At 39.5% G+C, this 13,186-nt stretch overlaps 1 protein-coding gene across 1 annotated transcript in view; it reads right to left on the reverse strand.

The window, feature by feature from the left end:
• The window catches only part of snx27a (sorting nexin 27a), a 53,403-nt gene that overhangs the window by 15,146 nt on the left and 25,071 nt on the right, over nt 1–13,186 (reverse strand). The window contains exons 4-8 of the mRNA XM_084165583.1: nt 6,092–6,156; nt 5,902–6,006; nt 2,815–2,893; nt 2,315–2,478; nt 392–481 (exon numbers count right to left, since the gene is read on the reverse strand). Of these exons, the coding sequence (XP_084021709.1) occupies nt 392–481; nt 2,315–2,478; nt 2,815–2,893; nt 5,902–6,006; nt 6,092–6,156 (503 nt within the window). The remainder of the gene's footprint in view (nt 1–391; nt 482–2,314; nt 2,479–2,814; nt 2,894–5,901; nt 6,007–6,091; nt 6,157–13,186) is intronic.

A 13,186-nucleotide genomic window follows, 5' to 3' on the forward strand; every position in this document is an offset into this window, starting at 1 on the left:
TTCATGGTCCCACTGAATGACTTTTTTTAGGAGGACAATTTAACAATCGCATAAAAAAATAAATAGTTTTTAACAACTATTCTTTGCAACAAATCCTGAAAGTGCATAGGTAACACTCAAGGGAACATAAAGTGTTTCAAATTAAATCGTTTTCCCTTTTCACATTTTTCACTTTTGAAAACCTTGTACATCATTGACCCACACATTCTCATACTGTATGTTAGGCACATGCACATGAGTTATAATAATCTAATATATGCAATTTTTAGCAGACGCTTTAATCGAAAGCGGCTTAGTCATGCGTGCATACATTTGACGTACGGAACCCGTGCTCTACCAACTGAGCTACAGAGGACCACTTGCAATGGAAGAGAATAGAAAAGGGACTAACCATGGCCATCTTGCGCTGCTCTGCCAGTTTCGTCAGCTGGTAAGAATTGTCTTCTGTTTTGATGAATCCCTTCTTCACGTCATCCAATGCCTTAGCAGACAGAGAGATAGTGAGAAAGGGGCTTTGTTAGAGACCACATTTCATCTAATCTAGCACTGACCTCAGAGCAGTGGCACTGGGACGCAGATGTGGAAGTAGTGGGCGGTAATCTCATTGGAACAGACCACGGATCAGTATTGTACAGTAGCCTACCACTGACTCAGGACCAGTAATACAGCAGAGCATAAAATTAACACCTGCCAAATGCGGATAGATTTAGGTATTGGCGGGTAAGAATGTCTTTCACCAGCCACGTTGGCTTTCACCAGCCAACTTGAAGGGCTCTAAACTGCGAGCATTACATTCGCATAACGAATACAAATAGAGTCACAAAAGTCAAGTATGAGCACATGTGCGAGTTGCGATTTTCTAGCAAGAAAATGCTGCAGTAGATGTTTTTAAAGTATTTCTGCTGTTTCGTTTCATACAGTAGCTGCTAAATGCACAAAGAAATACAAATCCTATATCCCACCTCACGCAGCAACACTCCCTGGCTGGGTAGCTTTCTTGGCTATTTACATTGGTTTTGTTCACAAGCTCGGTTGTATTTCAATGTTAGTTTGAGTCTTCTGCTTCAACTGAGTCTGCTGCTTCAGCCTAATCAGATCCCAAATCTCAGACACACACTTGACACAACTTGAGTGGCCCCGTTACCATGGGAACCCCCCGCACTTAAAGGGGCAGCTGAATATTTTGTCTCATCTGACAGTTTGATTAAAAGTATTTTGGCTGGTAAAAAAACATCTGAGTGGCTGGTAGACCAAAAAGTTCCTTTTAGGCCCTGAATACAGTAACCCAGGTAATAATAATTGATTCAACTTTTATAGCTCTTTTCATTACAGAAAGAAGTGTTTAACACTTTTTGGGTTACTACATGATTCCATGTGTTATTTCGACTGTAGAAAATAGTAAAAATAAAGAAAAACCCTGGAATGAGTAGATATATTTACAGTACCAGTCAAAAGTTTGGACACCTACTCATTCCAGGGTTTTTCTTTATTTTTACTATTTTCTACATTGTCAAATAATAGTGAAGACATCAAAACTATGAAATAACACATATGGAATCATATATTGACTAAAAAAGTGTTAAACAAATTGAGATTCTTCAAAGTAGCCACCCTTTTCCTTGATGACAGCTTTGCACACTCTTGGCATTCTCTCAACCAGCTTCATGAGGTAGTCATCTGGAATGCATTTCAATTAATTTGTGGAATTTCTTTCCTTCTTAATGCGTTTGAGCCAATCAGTTGTGTTGTGACAAGGTAGGGGGGTATACAGAAGATAGCCCTATTTGGTAAAAGACCAACTCCATATTATGGCAAGAACAGCTCAAATAAGCAAAGAGAAACGACAGCCAATCTTTACTTTAAGACATGAAGGTCAGTCAATCCGGAAAATGTCAAGAACTTGGAAAGTTTCTTCAAGTGCAGTCACAAAACCATCAACCGCTATTATGAAACTGGTTCTCATGAGGACCGCCACAGCAAAGGAAGACCCAGAGTTACCTCTGCTGCAGATAATACATTCATTAGAGTTAACTGCACCGCAGATTGCAGCCCAAATAAATACTTCACAGAGTTCAAGTAACAGACAGATCAACATCAACTGTTTACATTTACATTTAAATCATTTAGCAGACGCTCTTATCAAGAGCGACTTACAGTTAGGGGAGATGTGTGATTTCATAGTTTTGATGTCTTCACTATTATTCTACAATGTAGAAAATAGTAAAAATAAAGAAAAACCCTTGAATGAGTCCAAACTGACTGGTACTGTATGTGTAAAAGATAGTTGGAGCGACAATCAAAAGGGAGCCCTTACCTGGTGGAAGCAGTAGTGGACGGCCAGCGTGTTGTCCCTGAGCAGCTCCTCCTCCTGAGAGGTGAAAAGCCACTTGCGGAGGGCCAGGCAGGTGCCCGGCACGGCCGACGTGTAGTTCTGCACATACAGCTTGTGGGGGAACTCGTTGGGAGCCAGTTTTCGCACTAGGGAAAGCAGGTGAAGAGGAGAGGGGCAGTCTAGTTACTTCCATACCCCTAAAACAATATAGTTGTCTACAAACTGACTGGAGGGTGCATCTCAATAGACTAGAGAGGTTTCGCTTCCTCGTCTCCTTCCACTCGTTTCAGATCGGTGCAGTTGAATGGAAGGAGACAGGGTGAGGAAGCCACTTTAGACTACCGAGATGCAACTGTACTGATCAGAAGAGTAAAGGTGTAAGGTAAATGGGTCGGTACATGGAGTAGCTGTGGACTACAAAAGAATGAATGAATAAACAGATGAATGGATGGATGGATGGATGGATGGATGGATGGTCTTACCAAAGGAGTGGTTGATGACTTCAAAGAGGGCAAAGTAGCTGGCCATGATGCTGTCCATACCAACTTTCATCACTAAAGCCTGGGGAATGGAGAGAGGGAAAACACAGTGGAAGCCTATCAGTTATTGATATTTAAGCACCATTCAGTCACATAAGAGCCATGCATTGATATTGATCTAGTGTTATACACTCTGGTCCTGGGAGTGCAAGCCTTTGTCCCAGCCCAGCATTAACCCAACTGATGATTCAACTAACCAGGGTCTTGATGAATATCTCCATGGCTAATCGATCCTGTTTAGTGTACTTTTATATACTTCTTTTAATGTGTGATTGTATTGCTTTTTATCCTGCTGCCATCTTGAAAAGCGCTTAAAAAACAAAACGTACTATTATTATTATTAATAATATAGAAATTGATTATATCAGGGGTGTATTCAGTGGTGTACTGAATGTTGCAAATATAAATGGAATGAAGAGCTGATGATTCCCTATCATATCTGACACAGCAATCATATATTTAGTACAATTTCTATGTTCTGTAATGTTACATCCTCCTGAACAGAGCCCATATTTACATAGTGTCTCAGAGTAAGAATGCTGATCTAGGATCAGTTTAGCCTTTTCTATCATAATTAATAAGACAGGGGGGACCTGATCCTAGATCAGCACACCTACTTTAAGATGCTTTGTGAATACAGGCCCAGCAGGCCCCAGGTATTGCAGCGCTGGGGTGTAACGAAAGCCAGCAAACACTGTTGCCCTCTAGGCAGGGCTCTAAATAAAATAAAAATCATAGACTGACAAAGAAATGATCAGTCTATAATTTTAATGGTAGGTTTATTTGAACAGTGAGAGACAGAATAACAACAAAAAAATCCAGAAAAACGCATGTGAAAAATGTTATAAATTGATTTGCATTTTAATGAGGGAAATAAGTATTTGACCCCCTCTCAATCAGAAAGATTTCTGGCTCCCAGGTGTCTTTTATACAGGTATTGAGCTGAGATTAGGAGCACACTCTTAAACTGAGTGCTCCTAATCTCAGCTTGTTACCTGTATAAAAGACACCTGTCCACAGAAGCAATCAATCAATCAATCAGATTCCAAACTCTCCACCATGGCCAAGACCAAAGAGCTCTCCAAGGATGTCAGGGACAAGATTGTAGACCTACACAAGGCTGGAATGGGCTACAAGACCATCGCCAAGCAGCTTGGTGAGAAGGTGACAACAGTTGGTGTGATTATTCGCAAATGGAAGAAACACAAAATAACTGTCAATCTCCCTCGGCCTTGGGCTCCATGCAAGATCTCACCTCGTGGAGTTGCAATGATCATGAGAACGGTGAGGAATCAGCCCAGAACTACACGGGAGGATCTTGTCAATGATCTCAAGGCAGCTGGGACCATAGTCACCAAGAAAACAATTGGTAACACACTACGCCGTAAAGGACTGAAATCCTGCAGCGCCCGCAAGGTCCCCCTTCTCAAGAAAGCACATATACAGGCCCGTCTGAAGTTTGCCAATGAACATCTGAATGATTCAGAGGAGAACTGGGTGAAAGTGTTGTGGTCAGATGAGACCAAAATTGAGCTCTTTGGCATCAACTCAACTCGCCGTGTTTGGAGGAGGAGGAATGCTGCCTATGACCCCAAGAACACCATCCCCACCGTCAAACATGGAGGTGGAAACATTATGCTTTGGGGGTGTTTTTCTGCTAAGGGGACAGGACAACTTCACCGCATCAAAGGGACGATGGACGGGGCCATGTACCGTCAAATCTTGGGTGAGAACCTCCTTCCCTCAGCCAGGGCATTGAAAATGGGTCGTGGATGGGTATTCCAGCATGACAATGACCCAAAACACACGGCCAAGGCAACAAAGGAGTGGCTCAAGAAGAAGCACATTAAGGTCCTGGAGTGGCCTAGCCAGTCTCCAGACCTTAATCCCATAGAAAATCTGTGGAGGGAGCTGAAGGTTCGAGTTGCCAAACGTCAGCCTCAAAACCTTAATGACTTGGAGAAGATCTGCAAAGAGGAGTGGGACAAAATCCCTCCTGAGATGTGTGCAAACCTGGTGGCCAACTACAAGAAACGTCTGACCTCTGTGATTGCCAACAAGGGTTTTGCCACCAAGTACTAAGTCATGTTTTGCAGAGGGGGTCAAATACATATTTCCCTCATTAAAATGCAAATCAATTTATAACCTTTTTGACATGCGTTTTTCTGGATTTTTTTGTTGTTATTCTGTCTCTCACTGTTCAAAGAAACCTACCATTAAAATTATAGACTGATCATTTCTTTGTCAGTGGGCAAACGTACAAAATCAGCAGGGGATCAAATACTTTTTTCCCTCACTGTAAAAAACAAAACATAATCCCACTTACATTATAGGGTATTGTGTGTAGGCCAGTGACACAAAAGGTCAATTATATATTTTTTTAATTCAGGCTGTAACAACAAAATGTGGAAAAAGTCAAGGGGTGTGAATACTTTCTGAAGGCACTGTAGCTATTCATAACAGTAGCTAGCTAAACTAGGTAATGCTTTGTTAACTTTATTAGCAGTATGTTTTGAGAGCTGGAAAAATGCACGCACCATAGCACCGGTGTCCAGTGGTACCATCGGTGGCTGCCAACTCCTCTCCCTCTCTGCCTTGTTCGTGCTTTGTGGTGTCCCTCCAATAATGGCTTGAATAATAGGCTAGTTCAATGAGTTTTCTAGGACGAGATCAATTTCTCTAGGGTACTCGGTAACAACGGTACAGCGAAGCCTAATCATTACAACAATTATTATCTAGGTGCCCCGGTGCTCCCAAAATAATAATAATATGCCATTTAGCAGACGCTGTTATCCAAAGCGACTTACAGTCATGTGCGCATACATTTTTACGTATGGGTGGTCCCGGGGATCGAACCCACTACCCTGGCGTTACAAGCGCCATGCTCTACCAATTGAGCTACAGAGGACCAAATCAAATGTCAGGTCACACAGCAAAATATTTAGGAGCATATACAACCAAAATGGTCACACTTTAGAGCCCTGCCTCTAGGACAACAAGTGAGGAACTGCTCTATAAATGGTTCTATACCTGGTAGACTTGGTCGGTCGTGCTGTTCTTGCGCACTCTGACAGAGATGGTGGTCTTGTCTGGCAGGGCTATCCGCAGCTCCACGTCTGAAACTCCATTGTAATTCTGACAAACAGAGAAAGGAAGGGTGAGTATCGGTTTGTTTTAAGATGCTCTCCTGCTGCTACGGAAACTGTCCGCACAAACGTACCTCATCTGATTCAGAAAGGAATTCCTGCATGATGTCACTCTCCCCAATCACCCGTACTGAACAAACTACAGAAGGAGAAAATAAGATAGAGAACAAAAGGTAATCTTACCATATTGCATTCACGTGGACACTTTGAAGTTCGACAAAATGTGTACTGCAGTTATATTAGCGGTACATACACATTCCAGGGCATTCCACAAGTATTCCAATGATTTGCTATCTGTCTGCAGGAGATAGCTCTCCATCTCGGAATTCGACACACTGCATTACAGCATACGTGGTTTCTCACTTCTCCAAACGCTCAGATTTCTGTGCTACTTGTTCCTCCAATGAACTCACACAGGCATTCCAAAAATAAGGCACGTGCTGTTTTTCATCTCCTCCAACACTGACATATGGAAGGGGTCTAATACCACAGAATTAAATAGAACTTAATAATAGTAATATATATGTAAAAAAATACATCTACAGTGGGGGAAAAAAGTATTTAGTCAGCCACCAATTGTGCAAGTTCTCCCACTTAAAAAGATGAGAGAGGCCTGTAATTTTCATCATAGGTACACGTCAACTATGACAGACAAAATGAGGAAAAAAAATCCAGAAAATCACATTGTAGGTTTTTTATGAATTTATTTGCAAATTATGGTGGAAAATAAGTATTTGGTCAATAACAAAAGTTTCTCAATACTTTGTTATATACCCTTTGTTGGCAATGACACAGGTCAAACGTTTTCTGTAAGTCTTCACAAGGTTTTCACACACTGTTGCTGGTATTTTGGCCCATTCCTCCATGCAGATCTCCTCTAGAGCAGTGATGTTTTGGGGCTGTCGCTGGGCAACACGGACTTTCAACTCCCTCCAAAGACTTTTGTGGTATTATTTCATGTATCATTAAGGCAAATGTAGGGAGAGGTCAAAGCAGAGACATTTATGTGTTTATCATGGACTCCCTGCAGCTGGTCTGGGTGTGTCAATGACATGTGATGGCTGTGTGGAGATTGGAGTAACAATGGACCTAGTGTTATCATTTGTTTTGCTTATGACCTTATGACCTGACACATGGCCACATGCACATAAACTCAAGGGCCAGGGAGGATGGTAAATGATAAATGCCTTAATGTATGTACGTATATTATTTGTAAAGAAGGGGTCTGCAACCATATAATGAGATTAGGGAAAGGGTCTGCTACCAATATAATGCGATTAGGGAAGAGGCTTCCTGTGGAAAAGCGCCCATGACCTTTTGGAGTACATTACAGGTGACATCTGGACGTTGAAAGCTAAGGTAGAGTGGTACTAAAATAAGTTAATCATTTGCCCTAAGGGGAGGGACTGTATATGCTATGTAACATGATTATGCATTTGTGTGTATAAAAGGGAGCTCTAAGCTAAAGGAAGACAGTTGTGGCTCCATGGACCAAACTCGGCTTTGTTCTTCAATAAAGTCTAAATTCTTAAATTCACAGGCTCCGATGTCTTGAGAGATATTTTTGAGTTGATTATCTAGTCAAATGTTTCTACAACATATTTGGCGACCACGAAGGGACCTGATAGGGATCAGTGACGGTATACATTTGCAGTTGTGAAACGGCTTGGACGGACCATACAAACAAAAGCGGCCGCTTTTAAAAGGTAAGCCAAGTTCTTACTAATATAGTATAACGTTTGTGTGGTCTGATCCGGGGCTCGGCAACATCTAAAGAAATACCAAGTAGGTCTCTCCAAATTTAAGAACCAGAAAGTTAGACACTAGGAGCTTTTGAATTTAAGAATACATGTCGCTGTTGTTTGTCTGAACCGTCTGTTCAATTCATTTGATTCATTTGATTCATTTGATTCATTTGATTCATTTGATTCATTTGATTCATTTGATTCAGTTGATTCAGTTGATTCATCTTGCTGATTGCTCTGTCTGGGTCATTTCGACACAGGTGGTTGTACGGCTTGTTGAGCGATCAGACAATAACATGTTAAGTCCTACAGATACCGCTTTAGACGTGTTGGGGAAGTGAATCGTCTTGAGGACTGCTTAGGTAGGCAGAAATCCTGTGTAATACCGCTTATTTTTCTGTGTTGAGGAAGTGTAACAGAAAAAATAGGGCAGAATTGACAGGTCGCTTAGGAAAGCGTAGTAGAATCCAGGTGTGTAGAGGAAGTGTAACACCTGGGCTAAATAATAGAAACCTGTGGATACCGCTTTGGAGGGCTGAAATTGGCACTCCAGAGGTCTGAACGGGCAGGTAGGGAATCATCCTGTGTGTGGTGATGCCAAAATTAGGTAGGGTTGATCAGGTAAAAAAGTTGGGTCATCCGGCGTAGGTGACACCATAAATTGGAGTAACACCGGTCATCCTGAGTAGGTGAAAGGGTTAAATAGCTACAAGGGCTTCAAAATATAGAGAAAGTGTTAAATAAGAGTAGGTCTGCTCATCTCGTATGGTGAATGGTTTGCTTGTGCGGCTGTGAGTCATTCAACTGTCTGATTCATTTGGGCACAAGTGGCTGCTCATCTGTGTGAATGAGAATAATAAGAAACCCTGCAAGTAAATAGCCTTTCTGTAAGGAAAGGAACTATATTTGAGGTCGTTTGAAGCTTCTGTCTGATGGAGAAAGGGTGTGCCCAATCTCGCATTAGGAAAGAGAAGAGTGAATGGAGCGTGGATATTCATTGACCAACTGAGTGTAGAAAATTCACGTTACCAGGAGGGGTAGAATAAATCCTGTTGGAGGAACAGGTCACGTTTATTGGTGTGGTCATATGACGTCTATGCATTGTATTTTGATAAATCTGTTAGGGTATGTTTCTGACATTATATTTAGAAACTTTAGAGGTGATGCAGTATTATGATAAATTGATTACAGTAAAATAATAACTAGGATAGGGTTAACATTCCAAATTTGGGCCCTTTGATAGAATAACATATTCCTGTAGGTTATACAAAGTAATTAAGGGCGTTTAAGAACAATATAAATTGGAATATAATGAATTTTATGTGAGTGTGATTTAATACGAGGGATTGCATAAAATTATAGGTGTTGACTTGCTCAAACACGTAGACGTACGTGGAAATGGGAGAGAGTATATAGGACAGGTGGTAGAATTAAACATTATAATAAACTAAATATTATTTCAGAAGCATATATATAATTCATTTGGTTAGGTCGTTAGATCTGTTTCCAAATCAATGAATGTGGGGTTTGACTTGTTGACTGCTAAGTTGATTACGTTGAGCGTGTGAGATCTGTGTCCTTCAAAGCTATTTTCTGATAAAGTGTGATATGTGTCAGATACTAAAACTACTGACCATTATCATTGGAATAAAGGAGGATTAACTTGTCATTTCAATAAAGCATAGATTCTGCATCGCTGAACAGAGTCTAGGTTTTCTAAGTATAGTTTAGCTATAGTTGTGGGTTGTTTAGATTGAAGGAACAGTCAGGATAAGATTGGAAGATCGAGTAGCCTGTGTCTTTTCAGACTGAAGGACTCACTTATTCAACGGGAAAGGAGGAGTGTCTATAGTCTAAATCAGAAAGGACAGTTACATTTGAATAGCGGACTGGCAATTTGGATAAGAGATTTGGCCATAATTTGAATTGTTTAGGTAGACAGGAATGAAAGTAAGATATTTTAATATTATGAATATACAGTATTGTTAGTTATTGTTGAGAGGTGAATAGACTATACTAAAGGCATGAATTAGTTTCCGGTAAAAAGAGAGTCATACTTGTTTGACTGTATCGAGCTGAAAGGGTTATTTAAAGAAAGTTTGAATAGTTGGATGGAAAACATCTATTTGACAAAATTTTAATTGTTATTACTTTATTCTATGGTTTGCGTCACCAGTGGTGTATGCGAATATTTGGTGAATTGTAGAATGATAATGTATTTTCATTACGTAAACCAGGGGATGCAAGGAGCTTTGGCTTTTATGCTGAGGGAATAGCATCAATTTATAGTGGGTTCTGGATTTGTTGAATAAACAAACTTATGTTTTAAACAAAAGTAATGCAATAGGCTACAATTATAAAATTATCAGAAAAAGGCACTATGCGCTCATCTGTGGTCCGCTGTAGCTCAGTTGGTAGAGCATGGTGCTTACAACGCCAGGGTTGGGTGTTCGATTCCCAAGGGGGGCTAGTATAAGTATAATAATGTATGAGCACACTAATTGTGAGTCGCTTGGAATAAGAGCATCTGCTAAATGACTAAAATGTTAACGGAGAGGAGACTACGTGGTAATAATTTTTAGTCATTGAATTAGGTTTTGCTAGATTAAACGAGTGACAATGGTGAAATATGTCTATAAATCAATTGGATTCTGATAAATGGATGATTTCAATATATGATGGTAAACTACAGCAAGTGTTTGGTGTTACTTGTAGCTTACTTAGAAAGGATAGTTAATTCATTCTGTAATGGCGGAGTGATGGTTTAATTGTGTGGCTATGATTTTAGTTGATTACAGGAGAAATAGGATATAGTTTGCTACGCATGGAGAAGTGAATGTCTTATATGGTAATAGATCAATTGAACCAAACATGACGTTACTACGGCAATTTAATATGGTTAATGTTGTTAAGTGGGGTGTTTAAACCCTATGATAGAGGTAAATGCAGAATGCTGTTTGAAAGTGTTTTATTTCGTCTGCTAGGAAAAACTGAAGAATTTCAATTTTTTCTGTGGATGTTAAACTTGCTGAAACGTGAGAGCGCTATAAGGGACATTATAGGTTACGTTAGGTGTACGGAGATCGCGTGTTTTGTGGGAGGTCGTGGAATGTTATCGGCAGGAGATTGCTAGCTAGTTAGCGGTGAAAGCTAGTGTGGTTTTCGTTGGGTGACGTCACTTGCTCTATGAACTGGAAGTAGATGCTTTGTGTGGCACTGGTGGAGCGACGGGTAACAGTGCTTCGATGGTCAATGTGTGCAGAGGGTCCCTGGTTCGAATCCAGTAGGGGACAGAAAGCAAATATTTTACATTGATGTTGTTGATGTGAATTACTGGTTTCATTGATAACATTATAGGAAAATGTTGTCCTACCAATCCATGTTGAATAGGATAACATAGTAATTGAAATTGCATATTGGTGAATTTGATGTTTTATTGGTTTTTACTATAAATAAAATAATTTGTCATCTGTTGAGGTACCGTTATGAGGGAAAGGGTGATGAGACAGGTTGATTTGATATTGAATGGGATTGTTTAAAAGAAGTAATTATTTCTACTTAGGAGAATGAGAATATGATATTAGGTAGTATTGCTTTGTGGAGACGATTAACTAATGAAGAACATGTCTCGATAGTTGAATAAGGAACGATATTTGATAATTGATCATTTTATTACGACATTATATAGTTTGTTTAAACAGCAGTGAGTTATGATGATGTTTTATTACTTCAGATAACGATAAATTGTTTATAGTACATTGAACCTGGGGAGGTAGTTGTTGCTGTTGACTTGATGGATTAAGTAGACATCTTTTTATGGGTTTTGGATTATGAAACAATAAGTTTGTATTTGGGGGAAAAAACAAACATCAATGCAACAGTTTGCGACGTTTAAAGTACTAAAATGGGGTTATAGGTTTATAGTGGAAGGTGTAGTTAACTTAATAAAATGGGTTATTATATAGTGTCTTCTAAGTGGGAGTTTTCTTTTAAGGATTGATGGGAGTCTCCTATAATATTATGTTAGGGGTAAAGTAGGACACGACGTATCAAACAATTTTAAATCGATGCTGGGGTTAATGATTGTTGATGAGATAGGACTGGGGATATATGTATGATGTTTTGTGTGTAATTACTATCTTTGGATTGTTGATTATATGTTAACGACATGTATACTTTCTCTTCCAGGAACAAGGGGATTTCTTTATTGGGAGGTTAGAAAAGTCTGTCGGCTAGGGTGGAGCTAGTTAGTAAAATTAAGTAGTTTTATTTTTAGGTTATCATAGGGAGCTACAAAAATAAATAAGGCCTGGCCATTTTTGTTTGTTTATTGTTTTATTATATGGTGTTCAAATAACCACAAACAAACTACTTAGTATGAAATGTTAGCTGTATAGGATTTTTATTTCTATTTGGGGTTTTTTTGACAGGATGGAAGTGAAATATCTTAAAGGGGCATACACATGTAATTTGGGTTTTATTTACTACTGAGGGATAAGTAAATATGTATGATTTATTTTGAAAAGAGCTGTACTAAGGAATTACAACATTTATGAAAACTCTTGATGGTTGTTAGGAGTAGTATACTATTGGATGAAACAATTAATTGAATGATTTCAATGACCTCTGAAATCTGTCCTGGCTTTATAGTGTGACCTGATCACCCGCACTATGAATTCTAGAGGCATGCTGAATTAGGGGGTTGGATAAAATAAGGATAATTGTGAAGAAGTTTATAATTTGGAAAAAATCCTATATATAAATTAGTCCAAACAGGACAAGCATGAAGTGAGAGAGTTAGTCCTGAAGGAGAGGTATTCCTTGAATAGTGTTATGGGATACAGTTAAGTAAAGATATGCTCAAGGGTTGTCATTTTAAGGTTAGATATTATTTTAGGTTTGATAGGCAATATTGTTGTTGTTTTGTTTTTTGTACACATGAATCACGATGTGATGCATGTGTCCAAGGGGGGAAGTTGGGATTACAGAGGTTTTAATATTTTATAATGGTTTTGTGGGGAAATATGCAAGGTGTATTAAGGATATGAGCAGTAGTAATAATGTGTTATGGGTTAGGTTAAATCTTTTTTGTCTTTGTGATAGGAGGCATGAAATAAGTGGACTACAACAAGCTGGAAGCAGGTGTGCTTCATAATCTCAAGGCTTCTCTTGACGGATGAGAGGACATGAGTAGCATACTGTGTCTCACCTAACCTAACAATGTTCTTAAGATTTTATTTTCATGGGTGAAGATAACTCTGCCCAACTGAGTAGGATAATCTGAGTATTTTCTGTGCCCTGGAGACTATGTGATGGCAAAAGACTACAAAAGAAAGAACTGGAAAGACCCTAGGTGTTGGGCCTGTACCAGGTGTTGTTGGCTACCTTAATGATGGTAAAAGTGGTGGAGACAGATACTTAGAT

Source organism: Coregonus lavaretus (genome assembly GCF_964263955.1).
Source record: "Coregonus lavaretus genome assembly, chromosome: 7".
Lineage (NCBI taxonomy): Eukaryota > Metazoa > Chordata > Actinopteri > Salmoniformes > Salmonidae > Coregonus > Coregonus lavaretus.